Below are 22,310 nucleotides of genomic sequence, written 5' to 3'. Positions count from 1 at the left end.
CGGGGACTGACTGGGGTGGAGGGACACCCGTCCGCAGTGTCGGGGAGACGTCTGGCTTTCCTGCTGGCTCCTCCCCAGAGCCGCTTCAGCTCACGTTAGCTGGTGCCCTTCTCTGTTGCTGGAATCCTCCTGGTCCCGGCTCAGAGATGCTAATTTAACTGGCATGGTAAGCAGCTTGGGCACTGGAATTATTGCTTTTTCGTATGTTTTGAAATTCATTTTAAAAATCAACTCAACAAAGTTAAATTTACACGCAATAGGACACATCCCTTGACAGCGTGTGGTCCGAGTGGTCTGACGGAGGGAACGCCGGGTAACCCCGTCCCAGTCCAGACGGAGAATGCGCCCATCCAGGGCTCCTCAGCCCTCCGCCAGGGGACTGCGTTCTCTGGGCTTCTCTGTGCAGCAGATCACACACTACGCGCTCTTGTGTATCTGGCTCTTTCGCCTCTGTTTCACCATTTTGAGTTTCACCCGCATCGTTACGGGCATAACCGTTTATTCCCTTTTAGTTCTGAGAAGTCTCCCGTTACATAGAGAGGTTATGCTTCGTTTATCTAGTCACCTGTTGGTGGACATTTGGGTCCAATTCGGGACTACTGTGAATAAAGCTGCCACCACAAACATTCGCAGGTGTCTTTTGTAGACGTGCGTTTTCATTTCTTTTGGGAAGATACCTGGGGTAGAGTGGCTGGTCATACAGGAAGTGTTTTTACCTCTTTGAGAAACTGCAAGTTTTACAAAGTGGTCTTGCCGATGCCTTCTCGCACCGGCCGCGCTGAGAGTTCCGACTGCTCTGTGTCACCAGCCTCCGCTGCCACTGGTCTGTCTGTCCATTCTAGCAGGCGTGCAGGGCCCCTCACTGGGACACTGTGTGGCTCCGTGGTGGGCATTTTTCTATGAGTGTGTTAGCACTTTGTCTACCTTCCTGTGTGCAGTATCTGTTCAAGGCCTTTGCCCATTTTTTATTTGGGTTTTGGGCATCAGGGTTTTCAAATGCTCTCCAGGTAATAGTAATAAGGAACAAAGTTTGAGACAACACACAGTGTGGCCAGAGCATCCTTCCTATAGCTCGGGGCATCCAGGCTGCTCTGAGACTTAATTTATCGCTGGACGGCTCTTTGCTAATGGAGGGTAGGTGCCCGGAAGCCCCCGTAAGACACTCCTAGGGGAAGAGAGAGCTTTCAGAGGCGCAATGAGGGATGGTCTTGGTCACTTGCGGACAGAGTGGCTTGTTTCAGCAGGGACACATCAGTTTGTACAGATGAGGCAGGAGGGGTCCCAGCCCGAGGCCCTAAAATCCAAACCTCTACAGGGGGCGACCTGGCCAAGGCTCTAAGGGGTCAACAGATCCTGCAGGTGCACGTTCACTCCAGGAAAACAATGCCTCCATCCTGCTGGGCCCCCAGGAGAAAGCGGTGGCCCCACTAGATTTAGAAACATAGATTTCCCAGGGGCTCAGCAGACTAGGGAAGTGGAAGGAAGGGCTGCAAACTACAGAAGCTCAGTCGGTGACGGAAACAAACAAAGCGGGCCAGGTACAAGGAATGACAGCACAGGTAGGAAGGCAGAGCGCCAGGGAGACAACGGGGAGGGGTGGGGATTTCGGGAACTGGAGACCACCACGCTGTTTAGACAGGGGACTGCTTCTCAGCCCCAGGGACTGCTGCCTTGTGAGAATATGCACCTTCCCATTTTTATAAAGATGCTGGGCTGTGGGTTTTTTTTTATTTTTTATTTTTTTTATTTATTTGTGGTTGCATTGGGTCTTCACTGCTGCACACGGGCTTTCTTCTCTAGTTGCAGCAAGCCAGGGCTACTCTTCGTTGTGGTGCGCGGGCTTCTCATTGCGGTGGCTTCTCTTGTTGCGAAGCACGGGCTCTAGGCGTACGGGCTTCAGTAGTTGTGGCGCACAGGCTTCGTTGCTCTGCAGCATGTGGGATCTTCCCGGACCAGGGCTTGAACCCGTGTCCCCTGCATTGGCAGGTGGATTCCCAACCACTGTGCCACCAGGGAAGCCCTGGGTTGTGTACTATTTTTTAATATTTTATTTATTTGGTTGTGCCGGGTCTTAGTTGCAGCAGGCAGGCTCCTTAGTTGTGGCATGCAAACTCTTAGTTGTGGCATGCATGTGAGATCTAGTTCCCAGACCAGGGATCGAACTTGGGCCCCCTGCATTGGGAGCATGGAGTCTTAACCACTGCACCACAAGGGAAGTCCCTGGGTTGTGTATTTTTAACATGTGAAAATCTCTCCATTTTCACGTTTGGGAACCGATTCAAAATAAAATAAATGCTTTGCAGGACAATCTCTGGGGTCTGCTGAAACGCCTGGGGTCTCTGTAGCACACACACATCTGTGGTCTCCAGGTCTCTGCTCTGCTCCCCGGCTCGTGTTTTTGACTCTTGTGGTGCTGTCTCTGCCTCTGTCTGTCTGCGTGTCTGTCTCTCCCTCGTTCTCTCTAGGTCTCTGTCTCCTTTCCCTCCCTCTCTCCATCTCTGCATCTCTCGTCCTCTCTACTCCATGACGCCTTCCCAGTTTTGTCCCTTGGTCTCGCTGCCGCCTACCCTGACTCTGTCTTCCTCTGTTCATCTCTCTTTCTTGTTCCCTCTCACTTTCCTTGGTGAGTCCCCTGTTCTGCTCTCTCCATGTCTGTGTTCCTTTTCTCAGTCTCTTTTACTGGCTCTTTCTCTTTGGGTGTTAGCTCTGTCTGTCTGTCTCCCTCCCTCTCCCTCCCTCTCCCCCGCCCCCGCCCTACCTCGTCATCTCTCAGGTCACAAACTGGAGCCACTCCCAAGTTTCCCCACCACATCACCATGTCCCTCTGCACATCTGGGCAGACGCTGCATCCCACCACATTTACTTCCCCACGTGGCGCCAGGCCCTGGCTTTCTGCAGGAGAGCACCCCCGTCTCTCCAGCCCCCAAGCCCCCTGCGGCAGCCCTGCCCCACCGCCACCTCACACTGTCCTGGCTCCTTCCAGGGCAGGCCCTGCCCCAGGGGCCCCGGGGGTCGGCTCACCTGATGGGCGCTGCCTCGTCACCACGGTCCAGCCAGTCCTGGGGCGGGATGATGTACATGCACCAGAGGCCCCAGTTGTAGCCGTGGGCTGCGCTGGCGTACTGCTGCACCTCAAATGTGTCGTACTTGATGTTGTCGATGGCCGGCAGGACGATGCGCCGGCGGTCCTCCCGGATCCGCGAGAGGGTGGGCTCGGCCCTGCGGGGCAGTGCATGCCCATGGGGAAGGGCATGGATGCCGGGACCCCCCCGCCCCATTCCCCCAGGTAGGGGGCCGGAGCCAGGCCTCCTTCAGGGAGGCGGCCACACCTGGGTCTGATGGCGCCTGTGGACGGTGGATCCAAGGGCTTCACCTCTGGAAGCCCCGGGGTCGCCTGGGCTGCAGACCCACCTGCCGAGGTCTCGCCCTTCCCGGGCCAGCCCGTGGCTAAGGACTGATGGACACGGGCACACGGATTGGGCCCAATCTCTGGCACCTCTATGGGGCCGTCCTGGCTCCAGAGGCCCTGTGGGTCAACTCAGTCTGTCCCTTCACAGCTCAGCCTCCCCCTCCAGTGCATCCCACTTCCGGGCCCTCCTTCCCCACACGGGTGGCCGTACGTTCATTTACAAGCATGAATTGAGGACCTGTTATGTGCCACACCCTGTTTTAACACACCGGAGTACATTCACGAACTAGAAAAGAAAAAAAAATCCATGCCTCAGGGAACTTAGGAATCACTGAAGGGACAGAAAGGCTACCAGGTACTGTTGTGCAGTGCACAACCTACACAACAGTATGTGGTAGCCCTGACTGGGTGGGGGTCAGGGGACAGACAATAACGTATAAATAAATGATATAATATATTAGGAGGTGATAGCTGTTGTGGTGGAAAAAGAGAGCAAGTAAGGAGGATTTGGAATTGCACTTTTAAATAGGGTGCCTGGTGTACGTTGCCCTGGGTGGTGAACAGAAGGAAGTGTAGGATGTAGCAGGTGGTTGGGAGAGCTGGTGGGCGGGGGGCGTTCCACGCAGAGGGAGCAGCCAGTGCTGAGCTCCTGGGATGTGCTGGTGCACTTGGGGAGCGGGCCAGGGGCCTGGAGTGGAGAGATGGGGGCAGTGTAGGCAGTGAAGCTGGGGAGGAGAGGGACCAGAGGACATGGGCTGTCGGTTGCGGATTCTCCTTGCAGGAGTCCAAGAGGCAAGCAGGTGCAGCTTGACCCCAGAGACGGCCTTGTCTACTGCAAGGATGAGATGCTGCCCGAGGGCCTGTCACTGAACTGGAGTTCAACGTGGTTGTGAGCAGCCCACTGACGGGGCAGCCAGAGAGACGAACGCTACAGGGGGCCAGGGGGCCAAGCTCAGGCAGGGACAGCGGGGGCAGGGTGGGGCTGGGGCAGTTCTCTGACCCTGGCGAGATGCGCCACGTGGCCCGCCTTCCTTCCTGTGCTTCCAAGCGACAGCCTGGTATTTACCTGCCTTTCAGCTTCATGAGGAGGCTTAATTAATTACTGTTAGCAGAGTGCTTCAGAAGTGAAAAGCTCTCTGCAAATGCCACATCTGCTAATCAGGCAGGATCTTTGTGGAGGCAATTCTTGGAGGGAAGGGCTATTTGCAGATGGATAACTGGGTTTTCAGTTGTGAAAATTAAAGTTGCATTTAATGTGGTAGACTTGTGATTCTCCCAAATGCCCTCCAAATGCTCCAGGGAGTTTTACGTACATTAGAGGGACAGAAAGGCCTCCAAGTGCAGCTGTGCACAACGGTATGGAGTGACCCTGGTGGGGAGCGCAGACCATAGCACGCCATTAACGATAGAACGTGACAGGTGTCATGGGAAAAGAAGACTCGCTTCATGAGGGTGGCAGAGGAGAGGGAAGTGGGGGCCAGCAGGGGAAGTCAAAGCAGAAAGAAGTCGAATCTCCGTCAGGAACGTACTGGGACAGAAGCAGCGCTGAGAACAAACTCATGGTCCTGGGGTGACTGAGATGCCACAGCGAGAGTGGAGGGAACGTGGAGGAGAGGGCTCCACTCACCTGCCGACCAGGCATCAAAGCCCTGGTCCAACCAGCAGGAGCCGTTAGGAAAACCAAGAACTTTGAGAGACCCCGAAGGCCAGACCCTCGTGGCCCCCAGCTGGGGATACCGGCCAGGCGCTGTGGGACTTGATCAGCACGTCCACCACGAACACCTCCTTACAGCGTTCGCAGCCCTCGCATTTCCCGCAAGGGAGTATCTCAGTGAACGTCTTAGTTTAGGCTTCACAGAGTTTGAAGGTGTAATGTGGGCGATTTGATATAAAAAGGGTGAGGTTTAGTTTCTCTTGAAACAGGGCAAGCTGCCCACCCACCCCAGGGTTGACCTTTCCCTGCAGCTCATCTGGTGGGTGCTCAGGCTGCCCCTGGGTGCAGGGCTCATACTCCCTGCCCATGTGGACCCCCTGCAGACCCTCCCACTGTGGGTTTAACTTAAGGATCTCCAGATGGAATCATCCTGGGTGACCTGGGTGGGCCCTAAACCCACTGGCAAGGGTACTTAGGAGAGAGAAGAGGAGAGACACAGTCACACAGAGGAGAAGCCGTGTGAAGATGGAGGTAGAGATTGGAGGGACGCGGCCACAAACCAAGGGACTCCTGGAGCCCCCAGAAGCTGAGAGAGGGTTGAGCGGTGTCTTCCCACAAAGATTTGTCCATCTGGAACTTGGGAGGGGACCTTATTTGGAAATAGAGTCTTGGCAGATGTAATTCAGTTAAAAAGCCCAAGATGAGATCAGCCTGGATTGGGCTGGGCCCTGAAAGCAAGACGTCCCAGCCTTCCTGCGGGACGGGCCCCGGGGCACCTCTAGATCATCTCACGCAGATGCTCCTGCGTCACTGAGGTATCCCTGCCACTCCCCTGGCCACATCCCCCTCCAGGTTTCTCACTAGAAGCCCACCTCACCCCTGCATGGATGGGTGGGAGAAAATGAGTGGGCGCTTTGATCTAGAATTTTCCATAAGGATGAGAAATTGCTTCCAACTTGTGCCCTAGACTTAGGTCTCCGTTAACTGAGACCCTACAGACCACGTGTTCATGCAGGAACTGCCCCCAACCTTTGTGTATTCCCCTGGCCTGAGGTCACGTGAACAGCCTCATTTGACTCCCACCTGCTGGAATGAGTGGCCAACTCAAATGCCTTTGGGGACAAGGTGGGGATACAGATCAATCTTCATATATACGCATCAGAAACAGGGTTCTGGGTCCAGGAGCTGAACGTGGAGTGGCCACGTGGCTGGACTCAGCTGCCCCCGGCCCTGCCAGGCTCATCCTCTTTGCGGGGGTCCTGCAGGCACCAGCAGACCCCGCCGACCCCGCCCAGGGCCCAGCCCCGCCCTTACCAGCCCATGCTGAACTCCACGTGGGCGTCAAAGAAGCCCACGACAGGCGCCGTGGCGACCTTCCAGCCCTGCAGCCGAGCCCGGATCAGGCCTTCTCTCCTGCTGTTTCGGACGATTTTCACAAGGCCCGGGTACCTCTTGCTGATGTACTGGTCCAGGTTGAGCTTGAGCTCCACTGTGGGGGACACAGAGATGTTTCGGGCGTGACACCTCGGGAGGGCCTGAGGTCACTGAGACCCACTGTCGTTGTGTGCCCTGGATCCATATTTCATAAACATTTAAGAGGACCCACCGTTGCTGGATGTGGGTTCGGGGTGCTGCGGGGGGACCTCGGAGAGATAAGAGCCCACCTCACGGAGCTGCATTCCAGCGGGAGAGACAATGAACAATCAAGCCAGACTAATTCAGACAGAGGCACGTGTTATAAAGACAGGAGAAAACGGGGCTGAATTACTCAGCTGTAGAAAGGAAGGCAGTCCATGGACAGATGGATGGATAAACAAAGTGTGGTCCATCCATACAATGGAACGTGATCCAGCCTGAGAAGGGAGGAAATTCTCACACATGCTACTACATGGAGAAACTTGAGGACATTACGCTCAGTGAAGTAATCCAGTAGCCAAATGACAAATCCTGTGTGATTCCACTTATATGAGGTCCCTAGAGCAGACAAATCCACAGAGACAGAAAGCAGGGTGTTGGGTGCCAGGGGCTGGGGGAGGGCGGTGGGGAGTTAGTGGGGTTTTGGGGGGTTTTGTTGTTTTTTTGCGGTACGCGGGCCTCTCCCGCTGCGGAGCACAGGCTCCGGGGAGTTAGTGTTTAAAGGGGACAGAGCTGCACTTTGGGAAAGTGAAAATGTTCTGGACATGATGATGGCGATAGTTGCACAATGACGTGAATGTACTTAATACCCCTGAACTCTACACTTATTTTGTAAATGGTTAATTGTATGTTATGAGCATTTCAACTCAGTAAATTATTAAAAAACTGACGAGGGCGCAGGCGTCTACGTGAGGAAGCTCCCCACGGCCAAAAGTGCAAGCAACAAAGTAAGTCACAATAGTAACAGACTTTAGGGAAAAGAAAAAGGGGAAAAGCGAGTGGGCATCTGAGTGAGGCGGGAGCTTCTCCGGGTCGGCTGGGCAGGTGCAGGGGTGGCCTGTCTCCATCCCTCCCCCTCAATCACCAGGCTCCAGTGGACGCTCCTGCGAGGGCAGCCCTGGTCCCAGGGGTGCCCCCAGCCGCAGCAGCCAGGGGCTCCTGGAGCAGCCTTCCTGTGCTCTGTCCCGCCCTCTCCAGGGCCCCGCAGGCCGGTGCCGGCCACCCGCTCCCTGCTCCCTTGACGGTGTCAGGCGGGGCTCTCCCCCCCCCGCGTAGACACAGAGCACACGCAGGGCTGGAGCTCCTTCAGGCCATCCTGGAGGGCTCTGGGAGGCCTCGCCCCGCTCTCCTCCACCCGCCCCCCGACTCCCGAGGTGAGGAGGAGAGGCTGCTGTGATGGGAGGGACTGGGGACGAGGAGGGGCCGGCAGGCCCGGCTCAGCGCGCCAGGGGCTCGGTGTGGGGACCGCAGACGGGGGCAGGCGGGGCACCTCCGGACCCCTGTGAGGGGCTCGGAGCCCCTGTGCCAGCTGGGTGTGGACAGCGTGCTGGGCTGGACTGAGGCTGACACAGGGCCACGCTAATGGCCCAGGTTCCGGCCGTGAGCGCCAGTCCAGCTTCCCCACCAGCAAGGCTCCCACTGCAGCTTTGTCCAGGTGCCATTAGCATATGGGAGAACTCAACACGCTGGGGGCCTTCCTGGCTGGAGGAGTGATAGCACCCTGCCACAGCTCAGGTCCACCCAGAACCTCAGAATGAGACCTCAGGTGGAAGTAGGATCTTTGTGGATATAACTAGTTCAGGATCTTGAGGTGAAAACCTTCTGGGTTAGGGTGGGCCCTAAATCCAATGACAAGTGTCCTTAGAAGAAGAGGAGAGACACAGACACACCGGGAAGAGGCCTTGTGAAGGTGGAGTCAGAGGTGGGAGGGATGTGGCCCCAAGCCCGGGACACCAGGGATGCCGGCAGCCGGGAGAAGCTGGGCGAGGCAGGAAGGACCCTCCCCTGGAGCCCCTGGAGGGAGTGTGGCCCGACTCCCAGCCCGAATTCAGACTGCTGGCTTCCAGGGCTCTGACATGCTTCCCTCGCGGGGCGCCGGTCCGGTCCCACTCACCGTTATCGCTGTTGTCGTCCACCAGGATGACCTCCCTGAGGAGCTGGGAGGGCGTGTGGTTGACCACGCTGTGGACGGAGCGCAGGATGACCGAGAGGGCTTCATTGACAAAGATGAACACCACGGAGATCTGGGGCAGGTCGTCCGAGTAGGTCATCTGTCTGCACCTGCGGGAGAGACAGGGTTGGGGGCAGTGGTCCGTGCCGGGATGTGACGGGGAGGTGGGAGCCTGGTGCCCCCGCGGGATGCCCCCTGGGACCAGTTCTCAATCCTGCTTCCAGTGGAAGGGCGACAGCAATGCCACAGATGGAAAAGGACCGAGCACGGTGAGAGGAACAGCACGATGATGTTTGTCGCAGAAGGTCTGGACTTCAAGGCTCTGAGCCTGAACCCTGCTGTCTCCTTGCAGAGAGGCAGGGAGCTTGCACTTTAAGGGGTTAAAGTCCCACTGGGATCACACAGAGCATTCTTCCTTGATGCCCCTGGAAGGCGTGGAAGAGAGATGAAAGGAATGGTAGTCATCTCACAGTGCAGCCCAGTGGAGGGCCTGGGAGAGAGCCCAGCCCGGAGCCCATGTCAGCTCCCGAGGCCCAGCTCTACCTGAGCGCCGGGTGGTCACGGAGCAGGCTGCTGCTGGACACGTGGCATCTACTGGGTGGGTCCTGCGCTCGGCGGCCACTGTCCCCTGAAGTGGGGTCTAAGTAGACACTGCTGGGCTGCCCAGGAGGGTGGAGCGCTAGTGCCAGACGAGGGCTGTTGAAGCGGGAGAGATGCCTGCACAGGACAGTCTAATCGTGGCCTCCGCCCAACCTTAGCATCGAGGGTGAAATGGAAGAATGAAGTATCTTCTTCCAAAGGTCTTATCTTGGCTGTAAGGTTGTGGGAGGGGGAAAGATGGGGGGCAGGGAAAGCAAAATATTCCATGTTGCATGTGGGATGAGGCCAGTGACAGTGGAATAAGTTCACAAAGGGGCAAAGGGAGCTCTCAAAACTAGAGAAATGGGAAAAAAGGAACAAAAAATAAAGTAAGACAGAAGGCACCCAATCAAGTACGTTGGCTGCTACAATAAATGCAAACAAACTTACTCTCTCCTCAAAATGGCAGAGGCTTTTCTTTCTTTTTTCTTTTTTAGAGGCTTTTCAATGAAGTTAGATACATACACACTAAAGCATACTTATACATGCACACATTCACTCAGTCACACACAGCTCTGCTGTGTGCAGTTTACAATAAACACAATTCAAATAGAGTGATTTTTAATTAATTAATTTATTTATTTAATAAATTTATTTATTTATTTATTTTTGGCTGCGTTGGGTCTTCGTTGCTGCGTGCAGGCTTTCTCTAGTTGTGGCAAGCGGGGGCTACTCTTCATTGCGGTGCACGGGCTTCGCATTGTGGTGGCTTCTCTTGCTGCGGAGCATGGGCTCTAGAGCTCAGGCTTCAGTAGTTGTGGCACATGGGCTCAGTAGTTGTGGCTCGTGGGCTCTAGAGTGCAGGCTCAGTAGTTGTGGCGCACGGGCTTAGCTTCTCTGCGGCATGTGGGATCTTCCCAGACCAGGGCTCGAACCCGTGTCCCCTGCATCGGCAGGCGGATTCTCAACCACTGCGCCACCAGGGAAGCCCTCATCTCCTCTTCTAAGGACACCAGTCCTATGGGATGAGGACCCATCCTATGGCCTCATTTTGCCTCAGTCACCTCTGTAAAGGCCCGGTCTCCACACACAGTCACATCCTGAGGTCCTGGGGTCAGGACTTCAACCTGTGCATTGGGGTCGGGGGACACAATTCAGCCCCTAACGAGACCCAAAGGCTAAGGAGGGCCCAGCCAGGCTAGGACCGGGGCCGTCCGGTGCGGCAGGAGTGTGTGGGCACGTCTCCCATGGGGCGATGCACTGTCTCACTTTATTGTGTTCATCTACACGTAACAAATCACTCCTGTTATAAACATGTGCAGCTTACAAATGGTTGTTTAAATTAGAAATTGTGCAATATATACGGCTCATTTTGGTCCACCACAAATTTGCCTAAAAATAATCTGTTTTCCTTATAATATAATCCCCTTCTCAGTTGAAAAAAAAATTGGTTGTGTTAAATATTGAGCAGAGGGAATTCCCTGGTGGTCCGGTGGTTAGAACTTGGTGCTTTCACTACTGTGGCCCGGGTTCAATCCCTGGTGGGGGAACTAAGACCCCGCAAGCCGAGTTGTGCAGGCCAAAAAATTAAAAATCAATCGGTAAATATTGAGCAGATCGAAGGGGATGTTCCTCACACACAGGGAGGTATGACGTCAGTGAGGAAGTAAGAAACCCAAGACTAAAGCCCCGTTGAAGACAAGGAAGATTACCACCCTCCCCCGACCCCTCTGACCCCAGGTACCTGGCCAGTAGCGCACTTGGACTTGACCTTAGGCTGGAGTCCTCCTGTCCTGCCTTTGCACCCGCACAAGCTCCGGCAGCCACTGGGTGGGACTGTCCCACGATGTCCCTGCTTCCCTCCTCCGGGCAGGAGGTGCTGTGTTTCTGGGTTTCCTTCTGCACCTGAATCAGCCTCAGTTTCAGGGCTCAATGTCCTCCCACCCTGCAGGGACTGTCCCTGCGCTGAAGCCCGGGAGGCACTCGGTGGGGCGGGGGAAACAAAACTGGCCGCCACACTGCAGCCCTGGAAGAAGTCGGTCTAAGCGGAGCCAGAAGGTTCTCCTCTGTAATTGAAAGCCCTGTTCCTGTCCGACAGAAAATAAACCACGTTTATGGTGATTGGAAAGAATCAGAGTTCAGCAAGGGGGCGGCTCTGCGAGCTTGTAAATCTGGTGACCCAGGGTGGGTCTCAGGAGTGGGGCAGAGGCCGGGACAGAGGAACTCGGGCCCTGGGGCAGGAGGACCCCATCACCCCCTCCCAGAGCCTCCGGAGGTGGAGGGAGACCCAGAGCGCTCCCACACGCCAAGGCTCTTGGTTCACCGTAAAACTGAAGGAAGACGGGTGATACACTTTAAAGATTTCCACTTGACCGAGTAACATTTCTACGTTCAAACTTGAAGCTAACAGGTACAGGTCAGGAGAGAACCAGACGACATCGCCCTGAGCCCTCCCTCCTGCTGCCCCCCACCTGCTCCCCTTAGTGATGAACACGGTTCATTTCTGGCCCACCTGCTCTGGCAAAGCCTTTGCCTTGACTGTGGTCTCCCCACCTCTCCCTTGACCCTCTTCCTGGATGCGCTCACCGTCCGCTGAGAAAGGGCGTGGTCTCTAGGATGTGTGAGCTGGGCCCCCTCTGACCTGACCTCTTTGTCTGTTTCCTTTTGCTCACTCAATGGCTCCACGTGGCCCCAGTGCCTCCAGGAGCACGCCAGTCCTGCTCCTGCCTCAGGGCCTTTGCACGCCCTCCCCCACGCGGCCACGTCACTGACCGCTATTCTGCTCTTTCTCCCCTGGGCTGGGAGCCCCCAGGCAGGGCCCCCTGTTTGTCTGGTCACTGCTTCACGGCATCTAGAACGGCAGACGCTCCATGGGCTTCAATCCACAACATCTAAGAAGCTTCCATTCACAGCTCCTGGTGGAATCAAAGGTGGGGCATGAGGTGCACGTTTAAATCTGCGACATGTGTCGGAACTCTGAATAATTTTGTGTGAGGGAGACGTTAAAAGTCTAAACTTGAGCCTCGGGCTGAATTTGAGGATACATTTGCACGTACCACATGGGCACATGCATGCCCACACTCACACACACACACCCATGAGCCCTTGACAGGGCTGTGCCCCCGCCCCACTTGGGGCATCTGCCTTATTTGGGGGTCTCTCCAGTCCTGGATGAGCCACGTCTAATCCATCCAGATCAGGGTTTCCCAGTCTCAGCCCTATGGACTTTTGGGGCTGGATAATTCAGATAATTCTCTGTTGTGGCAGTCATCCTGTGTGTGATACAGTGCTTAGCAGCATCCGTGGCCCCCACCCAGGTTGAGACAACCCAGAATGCCTCCAGACATCTCCAAATGTGCCCCGGGGTGAAATCGCCCCGTGAGAAGCCCTGGTCTAGGATCTGGGGTCTGGCCCTGGCGGGGCTGGGATTTGGCAACCGTTCCAGCATCATGAGGCTCCCGGCACCCAGCCCAGCGTGCCCGGTGACTGATGTTAGCTGGAGTGCAACACTCCCTAGGTCCCTTCCTCCCCCTGAAAATCGAACTCCAGCCGGAGTCCTGTCCATCCTATCTCAGGCTGTGGATGTCTGCTGTGGTCCTGCTCAGTCTCTTCCTTGTCCCCCATAACACGTGTGGTTCACCCCCCACTGTCACATTCTAAGTCACTGGGTGGAATCCCAGCCCCTGGATGAAGCAGGGGGGACGTGATTGGGTCTGAACCAGGCAGCTCAGCAATAGGCTCAGGAACAGACACACAGAGCCATGGAGAGGTTGGCTGGGGCCTTGGGGAGATAGGATGTGAGGCTGGAGCAGCTGCATCCATCTTGCATCCAGTGGTCATGATGAAGTCAATGAGGCCAATAGCAGAGCAGAGAGATGGTGAGATGCCAGGTCCAGATGACATCAGCTGAGCCTCAAATCCAAGTCTACACGAAGCCAGTGCTTCCTCCAGACTTTGTAGTTGCAGGAATAATACATTCTCTCCCCATCTCTCTCTTTCTCTCTCTTTTTCCAGCTTAAGCCAATTTGAAATGGATCTTCTGTCAGTCCTGATCCTGCACAGGTCCTGACATGTGCATGATGCAAAGACACACTTGTGAATGCCCCTCAGGAGGGGTCTGCCCAGTCAGCCGCACCCCAGAGTCCCAGACCAAGCCGAGAGGGGAAGACAGGGGACCAGTGGGTCCAGTGCTCACAGACGTTAGTCTGGCCTTGGCCATTGCACACCCTGTCTCAGGACATCCCCGTCCAGGCGAGCTGGGGGCTTTCTCACATTGTTGGTAGAGATGACACCAGCTGCTTCATCCTAACCCTGTCCTTGTCTAGGACACAGACAGTCCCAGCTTGGGACCTCGGCTGCCTCGAGAGGAGGAGAGAGCCAACTGCCAACCTCCTCAGCTAAATTCTCGGCAAACCCCATTCTTTGAGACTTGGGTGTCCCCGCCATCCTGAGAGGCAAAGACTGAGCAAACTAAACACTGGAGGGGCTCTGAGAAGGAGCAGGAAAGCATCCTTGCCTTGCATGGTGCAAGGTGAGACACACAGACAGCCCAGGACACAGGAGGGGATGTCTGTAGGGGGCTCTGGGAACGATTCCTCTGTTCTTAAAGAGGAACAAGATGTAGGAACATATTTATTCTAGCCCTTTGGAAATTTGGCCTGTGAAGACGTGATGCTGAGAGCTATGGCAACCATATTGTGACCATGAGGAGATAAGCCCAATGCACTGAGCGTGGCAGAGCAGAGAGGTGGGAAGAGCCCAGGTCCCTGATGATGTCGTTGAACCACCAATGAACAACTCTGCCCCCCCCCAACCCCGAGCTGTGGACTTCTCACTATCTGAGATCAGGAATCCCGGGATTGTTGCAGCCACTTCAGACTTGCTAGGTTTTTCATCTGAAAGCATTCTCGGTGACACAGAACATCCATTCTTTTTAGGGGAATCCCACTCCTCCCTCGGAATGTCATCTAGCCCTTGTGCCCTCAGACATCACCTCATGACAGTCCGGGATGGGTGCTGTGGTAGATCATGCTTTCCAAAGACGCTGCAACGACAGTCCCCAAGTCCCCTGGGACTTTGCCACCCTCCCTTTGCACGACAGTGGGCTCTGCGGCCTCTCACCAACAGGACACAGGGGAGGGGTGCTACGTGCCTTCTGAGCTGAGTCACGAAGAGCAACAAGGCTTCGTGTGCTGGGACTTTGTTCTGGGGCCACGTGGCACCAGAGAGGCACAGGACTCTGCCCAGGCCGCCGCGCTGTGAGGAAGCCCAGGCCACACAGAGGGTCCACGTGTGGGTGCTTGGGTGGACCGTCCATCTGCTGCCAGGCGTGTGCACGCTGCCCCCCCAGATGATTCCAGCCCCCACCGTTGAGCAGCCCCCATCACACCTTCCCAGCCGAGGTCTCAGGAAGTACTGCTGAGAGAGGCTATTCCCCCTGCACCCCGCCTGACCTCCTGCCCCTCAGTACATTAAAACGTGGTTTAACGCAGCTAACTAAGCAGCAATCGTAACCAGGACAGGTGCGTTCCCCAAAGTCCGGCGGCTCCGTCCTGTTCTCGGACACATGCTGTCCTGCGTGGTGCTGGGTACACGCTGGACACTTCCCGCACGGGGCTGGGTACACGCTGGACACTTCCTGCACGGGGCTGGGTACACACTGGACGCTTCCCGCATGGGGCTGGGTACACGCTGGACGCTTCCCGCACGGGGCTGGGTACACGCTGGACGCTTCCCGCAGGCTGGCCGGCTTCACGCCCGCCCCCTCAGGTCAAGGCCGGAGGAGGGGCTGGGCTATGGGCCCCAGAGAGGCTCTGGCTCGGCTTCGCATGTCCTATCTGGAGCCCGAGAAGCAGGACATCCTCAACCACCAAGCCGTTTCACAGAGGATTTATACACCCACAGAGCACCAGGCGCGGTTACGGGCTCTCGAAGCCACTTCCGAGGTCGTGACTGGAATGCGTCGCACGCCGCGTCCCACCTGGCCTCCGGGGAAACGGGGCCATGGCAGCGACACTGATGGAAATTTATGGGGACGCCCTTTGTGCCGCTGGAGAAAGAAATGCAGGATAGAGAGGGGATGAAGTGGCAGTGGCCTCCCGGGGGGACAGCAAGCTTTGCCTGTGACAACAGGAAACACATCCATCTCCTGCCAGAGGAGACGGGTCTGGGCTGAGCACAGACCCAGGCAGCTGTACCCTCGGAAACCGAGAGGGACGTTGCTGGGAACAGCTGTCAGGAGGGTTCTTGGAAGCACGTCACCGGGGAGTGGGGATGCCTTCCGGGCAGCAGCAGCCTGCTGGGTTGACACGCTCCTGCCCTCTTGGGAACATCGATGCGAGCCTGGAATCCCAGACCAGTGCATCCCACACCAACACCTGGCCTTCCTGCCAGCCCAAGGCAGAATCCTGATGGGCACAGAGACAGCGCAGCCCCACGGAAAACCGGCAGAAGAGGGGCTGCTTGGGAAGGTGGAGAGGAGGAAACCTGAGCAACGAGGAACGCCAGAGCCTCCTGTTTTGGGGTCTTGTCTTTCCCAGCCTGAGTCCACCCATCCGTCCAGGCAGCTGGCTGCAAGACCTCCCAGAAGCAATATGTACGTGCACACACCCAGACGTGCGTATACTACACACGTGCACAAGCACACGTGCACACAAGTAAAACACTGCAAATATACATACAACTGCACACACACAGCATAGATGTGCACACGCGCATTACACGTGCCCATGATGCATTCACACGCACGCCCTCACGGGCACCTTACGCACAGCCACACTCTGTGGAGACATTAATGGCTCATATTCATTGGAGGAGCCTGTGCGCGGAGCTAAGGGTGAGTACGGATCTCAGACTCACCCTTCCACACCCAGGCCCTCGCTCACAGCTGCGGGCGACCCACACGCACCTTTGGAGAGACACTTGGGCTGAGATGCATGAGAATCACTGCACCACGTGTTCAAGGAGAAATGAGCACACACGCCACCCTCAGAGCTCAGAGCAAAAGCCGGTCAGAAACAGAACACTGGACCGTGCACAGAAAGGCCCCTCACACACACCCCTCATAGGAGCCAGGTGGGACAGTAACACGTGGGGTCGTGTGCTTATGGGCACGGTCGCCGTCTGGCTGCCTGGAGGCCTGCTCGTGCCCAGGAGAGCGAGCGGACTGCAAGGGTGGCCAGACCACACATCCCTGGGTGCAGTGCTGCAGAGGACCCCTGCGCCCACCTGGAGTGTCTCTGCCTGGGCAGTGAGGTCCATCGGGGCCCAAGTGTGCGACCTTCAGGGCATGTGACCTCCATCCCCTCCAGGCACTCCCTAGGGCAGTCCCTGGGGCCGCTGGGCCAGAGGCCGATGACCCGCCCCATGCCAGGGTCCAGCTCAGCGCAGGTGTCTTCTGTTGCCCCAGCAGCCCCAGCAGGGCCCTGGGGATCATCAGTAAGCCCTTAGGGTGGACAGTGGAAGGGAAGGGAGAGGTGGGACCCTGGTACTTGTTTGTCCGGCCCCCGACGGGATCTGGGGCAGCCCCACATTGAGTGGACCCTCCACGGGGCCCTTGAGTGGGCTCCCCCTTCCCAGCAAATTCCCAGCTGAGACGGAGCCACGGGGCAGGTGGCCTCCGATTTTCCTGTCTGGCTTTGTTAGCCTCCAACCCTGCTGCAGGGGGACCAGCTGGCTCTAAGGAAGAGCCCGGCACACAGGAGGGTGAGTGGGTGGGGCCTGCTCCCCTTGGTGAGCATCCCAGGCGGAGGAGCAGCCTCAGCTGAGGGGCCCCCGCCCTCCCCAAGCATCTCCTTCCCTGAGCTCCTGGGCCTGGTGGGAAGGGAAGGGGGTCTACTGGCTGCAGCAGGAGGAAAGAAACCAGCTCGTTTCCCTGACAGCACCGTGCTCTCCATCCCGCCATCTGGGACCCTTGCCTCCACTTGCAGACCCTCAATGCCGGTGGCATCAGAGCCCCCATGTGGAGCCGGATTGGCACGTGGCATGCGGTGCCTGCTTCCAGTGCCTCGCGATCACCATCCCCTAAATCCGCACTCATTACACTTGACCGCCGAGCCATGCGCAGCAGAGACGATTCATACGCACTGAGACTTCTCCAGCCCTAACGGGGGGTGGGGCGGGGGCATCACTGCAAGGGAATGCAGGACGGGGCCTCGGACAAGGCCGTTCATTTTTACGATGCCGTTTAATTTGGGTTTGCCAGTCTTCCTTCCATTATCCCGTGGGCCAGTCTTAATAATCAAGATCTTTGTTATGTGCTTTGTGGCATAATTAAAGCCACCGCTTAATCAGAAAAGTTATCTACCTCCAGACAAAGGGAAATCAATAATGTATCTAATGGAGAAAGGTAGAGAGAACTTTGGTTTGAGAGTGGATGGAATTGCCAGTTGAGGTGGGAACGCATGCCCACACACGTGTGCCTGCACACACACGCACACGCTCCTCCACCCGCGTGTGTTGTGATGACTGCACCTGCCAGATTGGATGGATGGGCTCCGGGGGCTAAAGGCTGTTCAGGAAACCAAACTCTGAAAGTTTCAAACAGGCGTAGACAGAGCTTGCATTTATGTATTGATTCATTTAATCCTCCATGCATATTTCCTGAGGGCCTCCTAAGCACCAGGCACGGCCACCGACGTGTGACAACGCGTAGCGGCTGCTGTTTGCGGAGCGCAAGGCTCCCCCAGTGCCCGCGAGCGAGCCTCGCAAGCCCGCGTGTCAGCCTGCTGCAGCGCCAGCCTCAGGCCTCCTCCCGCGGCGCCAGGCATCCTCAGCGCGGGATCGTGGTCATCTTGTTTCCTACCGCGGCCCCCTGCCAGGTCTCGGCTGGCAGTGCCGGGTCAGGGACTGTGGAGCGGGCTGTCGGGTGGGGCTGAGGCGGCACCGGCTGGCGGGTCTCTGAGCGCCGGCTCTCGGCGCCTGGCCGCATGGACGCTCTGCCGGAGCGCGCGGGGGCTTCCGCACAACGTGGCGGCCCCTGGTCCAGGGCGCCTGCCGGGCTGGCGGGGAGCCCTAGAGCTCCACAGCCTCACGTCCGCCCTCCTCGATGGGATGACCAGCCTCAAAAGCCCCCCTGACTGCAAGGGGACGGACACTGTCTCCACCTCTTGATGCGGGCGGGGCAAGGTTCCAGACGAGGGGTTTGCGTCCACCTTTGGAAAATACGATCGGTCACACCGGGTGACGTGAGGAAGGTAAGACTCTGGGGGAAATCACGCCACACAACAGGCTGCCTCCTGGATTTGCAAATAAAGTTTTTGGGGCCAGAGCCATGCCCGTTCATGTACCTATTGGCTGTGGCTGCTCTCGCAAGGCCCCAAAGCCTGAAACATGTACTGTCTGGCTCATGAAGTAATGAGAAACATGCACTGGTCTCTGAGCCCGCTTCTCAGACACAGAGCCGCAGCCTTGGAACCTCCAGGGCGAAGGGCGAGGTCGGAGTGTTCGTACTGAGCTCCGAGTGCCTTGGGAGTCCCTGGCTGACGGGAGGGAGTTTTGTTCTAATGAGGCAGCTCTGGGTGGACTCCTGGTTGGGGGCTGGTCATCAGAAGGACCGAACCACGATTAGAAGTTGGCGCTTTCAGGGCTTCCCTGGTGGCGCAGTGGTTGAGAGTCCGCCTGCCGATGCAGGGGACACGGGTTCGAGCCCCGGTCCGGGAAGATCCCACATGCCGCGGAGCGGCTGGGCCCGTGAGCCATGGCCGCTGAGCCTGCGCGTCCGGAGCCTGTGCTCCGCAAAGGAAGAGGCCACAGCAGTGAGAGGCCCGCGTACCGCAAAAAAAAAAAAAAAAGTTGGCGCTTTCAGCCCCTCCTCCCCACCCTCTGGGGAGGAGGGGCTGAAAGTGACGCTAAAAATGGATCATGCCAACGTGATGAAGCCTCCGTAAAAGCCTCTGAAGTACGGGATTTGGAGAGTTTCTGGGGTCCCGAACACATCCAGTGCCAGGAGGGTGGGATACCCCGGCTCCTCAGGGACAGACGCTCCTGTGCTCAGGACCCTCCCAGGCCTCCCGCTGTGCAGCGCTTCTTCCGGCTCCTCCCCCGTGTCCTTCATCGCGTCTCCATTCTAGAACACGCCAGTAAACACAAGTGTCCCTAAGTTCCGTGAGCAGTCCTAGCAAGTGTCTGAAGCCGAGCAGGGGTCACAAGTGCCGGGGCAGAGCCTGGAGCTGAGGTTGGCTTCTGAGCCCTGCACCTGTGGGGTCTGATGCCGACTCTAGGCAGAGAGTGTCAGAACTGAATCGAAGTGTAGGACACCCAGCTGGTGTCGGAGAATTGGCTGGTGTGGGAAAGCCCCACACATCTGATGTCACAAGTGTTGTGAGTGTGGCAGTCTTGTGAGAGTAAAGAAAAACAGGGAGGTTTTTACACACGGCCTTTTTCAGGAAAAGTTTTCTGACGCCCCCCACTGCAGAACATCAGGCACCAGGATATTGTATTTTACTGAGCAGCTTTTTCAGCCACTGCTGCGCTCCCTGGGTGCCTCAACATCCCTCGTGGGGCTCCTAGATTCTGCCCACATCCCTCTTGAGGATGTCACCCATTTCCTTCCAGGATCCTGACTGACCCAAGGGCCGACTTGAAGGCAGGCAGAGCTGATGGCTAACAGCGGCATCCCCTAGATCAAGCCGTGCCTGAAAGCCTACCCTTCAGCGCCTGAGCCAATACATTCCCTTTTTTTGCTTCAGCTGTTTCAAACTGGGTTTTAAGTCTTACCAACTCAGCCCCCAGAATGGTAGGCAATAAGGGGAATTCCTGTTGGAGGACTAAAGGTCAGGGAAGATCTCACTTCCAAATATAGAAGACTGGATGCCTGGTCATGCTCATGAGAAGACCCCAGTTCCTCGTCAGAAAGGCCCCTGGGGGACTGGAGCCCGTGTTTTAAGCGAGACTCTCATGAGGGCTGTCACTGCTTTGAATAATCCCCATGATGCAGTCCCCTGAGTGCAGAGGGAAGTTCTGGGTCGAGTGACAGCGACAGCAAGCTCCAGAGAGGCCCCGGGCAGAGCCTGTGGGACAGGAGAGCACTGGGGGGAGGGGCGTGAGGGAAGGGGCGTGGGAAGGCCCCTTTCCACGTCTGATTCATCAGCCACATCGCCTATGGGGGTAGGAGGGGTGGTCTGCACACGCGCCTGGTGCCAAACCCTCCTCACTTCTTTTTTGGGAAGAAATGGGATATAAACAACCAGGTGAGTAACTAGATAAAATCCACATTCTCTAATTCAGGGAGGCAGAGAGCTCCGCCCCTTCAAATCAGAGTTTCTGTAAAGCGGGTTTCTATCAATTAAGGCAGATTGTAAAGGTCAGCTCTTTCAAAGTTCGCCCTGATGTCTTCTTTTGTGACGTGAGAGTGACAACTGGGATTGATCACTCTGTCAGTTTTTATTTCGGCAGGCTGAGGTTTCTTACGGGGGATCTGAATCCTCAAAGGGAAAGCCAGAATCGCTCCTGCTGCTTGAGCAAATCCCAGGCCCAGCAAGACATGGGAGGACAGTGCTCCCGAGGACAGGAGAGTGTGCAGTGACACACCACACACATCAGGTGGAGCCCTTTCAGCTTAAAAAGCAGAAAATCCAGTGCAAATTTGCTTAAGCAAAAAATTTAAAATATATATGTGTATGTGTGTATACTAATTTACTGCAGAGTCTAGCGGACTTATTTTTAAAATTTATTTGTAATTTATTGCAAGTGGCTTCAGGGACAGCTGGATCCAGGTGCTCATAGCACTGGAACCCAGTTCCTCCCCACATCCCAGCTCTGCCATGCCCTGCAACCGGATTTTTTTCTTCGGTTTCACAAGTGCGCCCTGGGAGCTCAAGCTCTCCCCTCATGATGATAAGACAGTGCAGATCCCCAGGCTCCTAAACTTACAGTTTTACTTTTGGGGAAAATCTTGATTTTCCCCGCCATGGCCTCAGGTAATTCCAAGGCTCATGCTGGACTGGCCTAGACCATGTGATCTCCTTGAGCCAATCACTGTGGCTGGTGGACCGTGAGCTCTGATTGGCTTAGCCCTGGTCATGTGACCCACCCTGCAGCAGGGGTGGGAAGTTTCCGTGGGTCCCCACATGGAAACAGGGAGCTACTGCCCGAAGAAAGAGAACTGGATTTTGAGGAGGCGACCGACAAGCGTCTGCTACACGCAGACGCACATCTGTTCTGTAAGCACCACTGCTCTGATGTTGCGAGATGCGGCAGGACCGTTGGGAGACCCCTGCCCTTGGCCCAGGGCTGGGGGTGGTGGGCTGGACCCCTGTGGGCTGGGACTGCTCTGAAAGCGGGCCCTGGGGGGATTCAGGGGGTCACAGAGAGGCTTCAGCTTCATCATAACTTGGTCACGACTGGACTCAAGCCCAATGCCCACTGGGCAAGGGGTCCAGCCATGCAGAGGCAGCGTGGAGGGCTTCTAGAGGGTTCTGCAGGACCACCAAAAGAACACGATCTCTGGGAAACAGGGCAAGAAGGGGCTTTCTTCAGTTATGACAACAAATGCTATGAGGTGAAGGAGGAGACGCAGCAGAAGAACACCCCCCCACTGCCTCCGACCCAAGTCCAGGGGCTGCAAGCCCCCGGAGTCACAGGGACGGGGTGCTGTGACCCGATGTGCCGCGTGGCTCAGGAAGGTGGAGCACGGCGCCACTTCCGTACCAAGTCAGCTGAGGTGTCCCCACTAGGACCACGTGCACAGGAAGGGGCCAAGGCAACAGGTCTGGCTCGTGCATGCCCTGCACCTCCTGGGAGGTGACCTCTGAGCCCTTGGAACATCCTGCCTGAGAAGAGCGTCACCTTCACCTAGAGGCCTGGGGCCTTGCCAGGTGGTTTTTGCTACAGTGGGATTCATCTGGGGTCTCGGCTTGACCTCTGCAGGGGCTGGAGACTGAGGTCAGCCAGTAAAAACCCAGACACCAAGGCTCAAGGGAAAAAACAAACAAACAAAAGGCTCGAGGGAGCCCCGCGGCTGGCAATATGTCACAGCGTGCTCACGCCCCACTGGGGGGTAATCAGGCACCGTCCCTGTGAGCCCCACCATGAGGGCCAGCTGGAAACTCCTGCCTGGTGTCCTTCAGCGATAACAAACTGCA

The 22,310-nt window shown here is 56.7% G+C and overlaps 1 protein-coding gene across 1 annotated transcript in view; it reads right to left on the bottom strand.

Moving 5' to 3' along the window:
* The window catches only part of GALNT9 (polypeptide N-acetylgalactosaminyltransferase 9), a 90,845-nt gene that overhangs the window by 42,033 nt on the left and 26,502 nt on the right, over window positions 1–22,310 (bottom strand). Inside the window, exons 3-5 of the mRNA XM_022597937.3 lie at window positions 8,593–8,759; window positions 6,378–6,552; window positions 3,022–3,219 (exon numbers count right to left, since the gene is read on the bottom strand). Of these exons, the coding sequence (XP_022453645.1) occupies window positions 3,022–3,219; window positions 6,378–6,552; window positions 8,593–8,759 (540 nt within the window). The remainder of the gene's footprint in view (window positions 1–3,021; window positions 3,220–6,377; window positions 6,553–8,592; window positions 8,760–22,310) is intronic.

Source organism: Delphinapterus leucas, chromosome 14 (genome assembly GCF_059928025.1).
Source record: "Delphinapterus leucas isolate spDelLeu-1000000601 "Yukka" chromosome 14, BTC_Dleu_Yukka2, whole genome shotgun sequence".
Classification (NCBI taxonomy): Eukaryota; Metazoa; Chordata; class Mammalia; order Artiodactyla; family Monodontidae; genus Delphinapterus; species Delphinapterus leucas.
Note: the sequence above shows the minus strand (reverse complement) of the source record. Positions and strands in the feature narration are given on the sequence as shown.